The sequence below is a fragment of the Solanum pennellii genome, chromosome 7 (assembly GCF_001406875.1).
Source record: "Solanum pennellii chromosome 7, SPENNV200".
NCBI lineage: Eukaryota > Viridiplantae > Streptophyta > Magnoliopsida > Solanales > Solanaceae > Solanum > Solanum pennellii.
The window spans coordinates 73,073,722-73,080,605 of NC_028643.1; the positions used below are offsets into that span (position 1 = coordinate 73,073,722).

The 6,884-nt window shown below is 26.2% G+C and overlaps 1 protein-coding gene across 2 annotated transcripts in view; it reads right to left on the minus strand.

Annotated features, from left to right (window-relative positions):
• Nucleotides 1-368, minus strand: part of LOC107026592 (PLASMODESMATA CALLOSE-BINDING PROTEIN 5) — a 4,969-nt gene extending 4,601 nt beyond the window's left edge. Inside the window, exon 1 of one of the 2 annotated variants that reach the window (XM_027918666.1) lies at nt 1-368. This exon is cut by the window's left edge and continues 451 nt beyond it. In XM_027918666.1, coding sequence (XP_027774467.1) covers nt 1-114 — 114 coding nt within the window. In that variant the 5' untranslated portion in view covers nt 115-368. The other variant, XM_015227626.2, reaches the window with a different exon arrangement.
• Nucleotides 369-6,884: the final 6,516 nt, after the last annotated feature.

The following is a 6,884-nucleotide window of genomic DNA, read 5'->3' on the forward strand; positions in this document are numbered from 1 at the left end:
GGCGGGAGTAGTGCCAGTGCCGCCGGGAGCAGAGCCAGTACCGCCGAATTGGGCGGTAGAGAGAGTGGAGATTAGGGAAAATAGAAGGAGAGAAAATGAGAATTTTAGAGACATTTTTTTCTCTTCGGTTAGTGGAATTGGGAGAGGTAACAGTTATATATATGAAGAAGAATTGGAAGTTATTGTAATTAGAAACAGAGTGAGGAGAAAAATATACTGAAAATATGACCGTTGGTGTTTTTGTAAGAGAGATCTGAAGAAGACTACAGCATGATTGTGCCCAACTTAATTATGCTTCGATTAAATTTGAATTCGCATCAGAAAGTGAAATATTGGTGATAGAAGCTCCTAACAAAGAACGATTAAATACCCCATGAAACTTAAAGTCATAATTTTTTTTGATTAATTTAATTTTTTCGATTTCTAAATCTCATTAGAAAGAAATTGTAATCGTATCATCATAAAATATGATATAGATTATATAATGAGCAAGTTTAACCTTCGATATGCATAATAGTGAAATTATATCCGATTCAGTAAGGTTAGATATATTAAAGTTTACGCTAACGTTAATCATATAATATCTTTATCAGTTATGACAAATTTCATCATCATTTTATCAATTGTTACTAATTAATTCGTGAAATTCACTAATTTAATTTTATAAAGTGTTTATACTAAATTATACGCAACTCATTTATTGGAAAAATATTTTTAATCATAAAACTAAACTTTTTTTAATTATTTTTAAGACTTAAACCCGTGACGTGTTATCGATTAAGTACATTGTGCCCTTGTAATCACACAATAAACTTTATTTGTATATGTGAATTATTGGTATCTAATTTCATTTGTTGGAATCCATGTGTGACTTCTTGTCGGATTCGAGGGTTCTCTTTTTCCCTTTTCTTTAGACCCAATAAGACCTCACAAACTTTTATAAAAGTGACAAAAAAAATTTAAAAAATGACAATATTACTAACCTAATTTGTTAGAAAAATTAATACTCCCTTTGTTTTGCGAAGAATAACACGATTTGACTTGGCACAAAATTTAAGAGTACAAAGAAGATTTTTGAATCTTGTGGTCATAAATTAAAGTTAGATCAAATGTATAAAATTGTCCTTTAATTTTGTGTTCTTAAATATGTCATGTGGAAAGTTGAAACTAAAATGTTATAAAAAAAATAATTCTTTTTAAAACAGATAGAGAACTATAAAACATAAAGTTTTGGATTCCAAAATAGAAAACGACTCAAACACATGCCACTTCTGACTAAAATGAAATTTAAATGAAATAAAGAGAAAGACTAAAGATTAATTTTTTTTAAAAAAAAGACCAAAATAGAAATAATGTATTTTCTCTTTTTTCAAAATCACCATCAGAATTTTTTTAAAAAATGGAAAGGAGAAATTAAAATAATATGCATTTTCCCACCGACAAGGACAAGTACTCTTATAGAAAAGAAAAAAAAAACACAAATAAAAATTAATGAGGAGTAAAAGTTTTATGAATAAAATTCACAAATAATCACTTTTCAGTTCCTTTATTTGATAAATAATCATTGTTATAAAAATTTCAAATGAATCATATGAAAAATCATTATTGTAATTATTTTTAAAAAAATATACTTAAAAAGTAACCAATTTCTAACTTCCTTTTTTTTTAAAAAATCTTTTCACCAATTTAGTGTTAATGTTCACAACGCGTTCTGTTGTCTTTTTCTTTTTACTTTTTTTTTCTTTTTAAATTTATGACCTCTCCTCCAAAAATAAAATATAAATAGAAAAATTAATAAGCACGTTTCTTGAATTTAAAAAATAATAATTTGCACATTTTCAACAAATACTTCTCTTCCAATTTTCGGTTTCACTCTTAAAAGATAAGTAGGATTAAGAAAAGTCATCAAATTAATTTCTCAATAGTGGTTACAATATTAAGAGCAATTAAAAAGTTGTAAGTAACAAATTAAATTACTTAACACCAAAAGAAAAAGAAAAAAACTTTTCTTCATGTAGAAGTTGTGTCAATTTAATTCTTATTCATGAAGGAAACTTAAAAGTGAGTGAATGCTAGTTGGGGAGTGGGGTTGCTCAATCACTTTCTTTAAGGTCGTTCCGACAGAGTGCGTAAAAATAGTGTTAAGTAAAGTGTAGTTTTTTAATTTATATTTAAAAAAATTTTATGGTCAGAAAATTTAGTCATAATTTGATTAGAATGATATTTATTTATGTCATTTTATTTTTAAAAATATTTTTGCCCTTTTAATTTTAATTCATTTTTACTAAAAAAATGATCAATTTATTTTAAAATAAAAAAATATTTTAGATTTTTAATTTTCTAGCCAAATTCTGGGCAAATTTCTAGTCATTTAGCACTTTCCTTATATTTATATGTCGTTTTAATTAAAATAGATGGTCATTAATATTTGTCGTTTCATAAAATTAATACATAAATAACATTATTTTTCATATTTTATCCTTGCGAGTTATTATTCTTGAAAATGTCATTGTTACCGGTATAGAAAACTTATATGATTAAGAGGTTATTTGGATTGTCTTAAAGTTGGTCAAGCATACTTATAAATCGGGTTTTGTCTTCTGAAAGGATTTGACGGATGAAAAAATAACTTAAAAATAAGTCAAAAATAACTTAAATAAATTAGGAAGTGTTTGCAAGGTTAAATATAACTTAAAACAAGTGTAAAATGACTTAAAATAAATAAAAAATAAAAAATAGGTCTCCTCCTCCTTTTTTTACTTTTGACTTAAAAGTTATTTTTTTAAGCCAATTCAAATAGGCTCTAATTCATGTTTATTGCCCAATTTTATTAATCAAAATAAATTAATTTATGTTCATTTATTCAAAACTTGACTTTAAGAGAACTTAAATAAGGGTACAATATTAAACTTACCTAATTTCTCAACGGATATGATATATAAAATAATGACATATAAATAGGAACAGAGGAAATATTAGTAATATTTGCATTAATTAAACATAAATTGTTTCTTACTTATTTTTTGATATTTTGTAACAAAAATAGCATGCATTGTATAAGAATATTTATTTATAAAATATTATTCACAATTACGATAAAAAAGATGTATAAAGTCAATTAACTATGTTAATGTATGCATTATATCTTCGTGCATTACTAACACATAATATAAAATACGTTTAAACAAGATATTACTAATATATAAATCTAATGGATACATTTTTTTTACTTATACACTCTACCAAACGATTTTTTATAAATGCTAAGACTTACTTCAATTTAATAACAAAATGTATGCAATTATAGCGTTTGAATTACCTATTTGAATCTATTAATTGTTTTGGTAATTGAAAAGGCATAATCAACTTGGCCTATGTGCGTACGCTCCTACTTACTAGTATTTTTGTATCTAATTTGAGCTCGATTAATTTAAATATAAATCTATAATTAAATTGTGATATTGTTTCGTAATACAAATATTATGAGTCCGGAGCCTAAAGGTTATAAAATATTAACAAAAATTTCAAAACGGTATATAAAATTTTATATTAACCAAAACGGCAAAATTGCTGGAACAACAGCGGTTTACTCCACCGGAAAAAGCAAAATCGCTTCCACTGCAGCGATTTTGCAAAATATGAATTTTTTTTTAAATAAAATTGAAATCGCTACCTAGGCAGCGATTTTCAATTTTTTGTAAAAAAAAAATTTTTTTTTTAGAAAATCGCTGCCTAGGCAGCGATTTCATTTTTTTTTCTAGGCAGCGATTTTCAATTTTTTATAATTTTTTTTTAAAATATGAAAATGGCTGCCTAGGCAGCAATTTTATAAATTTTTTTTTAAAAAAATATTGAAATTGTTCAAAAAAAAATTAAATCGCTGCCTAGGCAGCGATTTTATTATTATTTTTAAAAAATACGGAAATCGCTGTCTAGGCAGCGATTTTCAAAAAAAAAATTAAATCGTTGTCTATGCAGCGAATTAATTAAATTTTTTCTTAAAAAAAAAATTGAAAATCGCGATTTAAAAAAAAATCCAAATTTAAATTCATTAAAGGACAAGAGAGAAATTAATCGTTCGACACCAATTTTCGAGATGGAAAGAATAAGAAACATCAACATGTGACAATGAAAAGGCTCCAAGTATTAATTAATAGTATGACTCGATAACTTCTTAAATAAACTGAAATTAACTTCTCTATATAATAATAAACTTCGAAAATATTATTCCAACAACAAAATCAAAAATAATAGTAATAATATGGATTTAGTTAAAATTGGTCATGTGAAAAACTAAATTTTGACTTTCAAATAGTAAATCAATATTTAAAAAAAAAAAGTTTTTTTTTAGCGATTTAAAAAAAAAAGGCAGCGATTTTCTAAAAAAAAAAAGTTTTAATAAAAATGAAATCGCTGCCTAGGCAGCGATTTTCTAAAAAAAATCGTTGTCTAGGTAGCGATTTGATTTTTTTAAAAACAAAAATTCACATTTTGCAAAATCGGTGCAGTGGCAGCAATTTTGCTTTTTCCGGTGGAGTAAATCGCTGTAACAACAACGATTTTGCCGTTTTGGTTAATATAAAATTTTATATACCATTTTAGAATTTTTGTTAATATTTTATATCATTTAGACTCCGAACTCCAAATATTATATGTTAACATGGTCTTTTGTGGCTAAAGAGATTTTTTCTTTTTATGTCAGTTCTCACTCTAATAGCTAGTCCATGGGATTGGAGTACTTATGTTAATTGATTATTTTTTCTTTGATAAAAATTGATCTTATCAAGTATTTATGTAAAATAATTAATGTTAGATATGTGTCTTCATATGCATAATCATATGTTAACTTCATTAAGTAATATGTATTCTTACTTTAAATATAGTACGCTATTAAGATAAATTACTATATGTTTGTGTAAACGACAAGTAAATATTTACGTGTCTCCTTGATGCTCATTTCCAACCAAAACGAGGGGTTCTAGTGAAACAGAATCAACGATGTCGAGCATTAAACAGAAAATGGTGGATGTCCCAAACTTTATTTAGAATTAATGTATTTTGGCTCATTATTTTGACATTTCATATTATTTGATCTTTGTTGATCTGACATATTTTTTTAAAAAAAAATAATTAGAAGTGTATTTTATTAATTATATTATTTGATCTTTATTGACCTGACATATTTTAAGAAAAACTTTAATTAGAGGTGTATTTTTCTAAACTGGCCTTATTAATGATATTTTGAAATTTTAAATTTGATTGTTGTCCTACTTTATATAGTTATTTAATATTCACAAATATTTTTGGAGACTTTCTTAACTTCATAAATTGAAATAACTATTTAGCTAGCGTTAAGTCATAGATTCTCAATTATTTTTGGCAAATACTATTTAGGTGAAATTTCACCATGTGTTTGGCCATAATATTTGAAAAACATATTTCACTTTTTAAATATAATTTATACCCATTAACTTTTAAAAACCATCAAAACTAACCATAGGTTTGTATTACATAACAAGATAGAAACGTCGACGTAACTAGATTCATAACCTCCATAATAAGTCAAGATCTTCGTTGCATCAAATTACAAGTAATGTTCATGATACTGAAGCAATGTGGTTGTTCGGATTGAGTGCAACAAGCATCATTCCAAACTCGTGAAGTAAACAAAACACATGACTTTATTACTCTGGCCGATTATTCGTCATTTTAATCAACAACCATATCATCACTTTCATATTCACTGAGTATTTCATCACTATTTTAGTGTTTACGTAAAAAATTATGTAATACAACGCAAACAATTACTATAGAAGATGATCTTTGTAAAAAATAAGAGTTTGACGTAAAACTTGAATTTTTAAAAGCTCCCAAATAATGAAATTTGACCCAAATTCTAGTTTTTTTTTTGTAGTATTTGGGAATTGGGTTATTTATCAGATGACAAATTATATGGATAAACACTATTTGTCAATTTTTGTCCCTCTATGGCCAAACAGGTCCTTAATAGGAAGGTCAAATAATACAATGATATACAATAGGTGATTCACAAAATTTAATAGTACATAAAGATCTTCAATTATTTATAATATATAAATATACCCTTTAATTTGATTTCATTTTCACATTCATGCCCTCCAACTTTAGACGTGCACAAGTAGATACTTAAATTGTATAAAATTGAACAAATAGACACTCATGACCTACATGACATCCTACATGGTAATGTCCTACGTTGTTACTTACACGTATTATGTCACATTGGAATCATGTGTCTGCTTATTTAATTTTATAAAGGTTTAAGTGTTTACTTGCACACCCATCGTTGGAGGGCATCAATGTTAAATGAGGTCAAGTTAAAAGGCAAATTTATGTATTATGTCATTATTTTTCATGTTTGCAAAGAAAATACATAAACATGACCATTTACTTGGCGTCGACCGACAACTATGACCTTTAACTTTGGGTGTGCACAAGTAGACATTTAATTTTGTATAAAATTGAACAAATAGACACATTCGTTATACAGGTAGTTTTGTGTCCTGTGTGACATTTGATGTAATTATGTAATGTAGGACACATGTAGACACTTGTTAATTTTATACAAAGTTAAGTGTTTACTTGTGCACACTCAAAGTTAAAGGTCATAGTTGTCAGCTAAAATTAAGTTAAGAGACATGTTTATGTGTTATGGAAAAAAAAAAGGTGATTCTTTTAGAAGAAATGGAGGCACTGACTTCACCCTAAATCTTTTTTTTTTTTGGTGTATGTATTAAACCACAAGGGGTTGTTTAGTGAGTAGTTGATTATGATTATGGTAAAATTAATATGGTGTTTGATTTGTAATTTAGAAAATTGCATTTTATATATACATACATGCATAT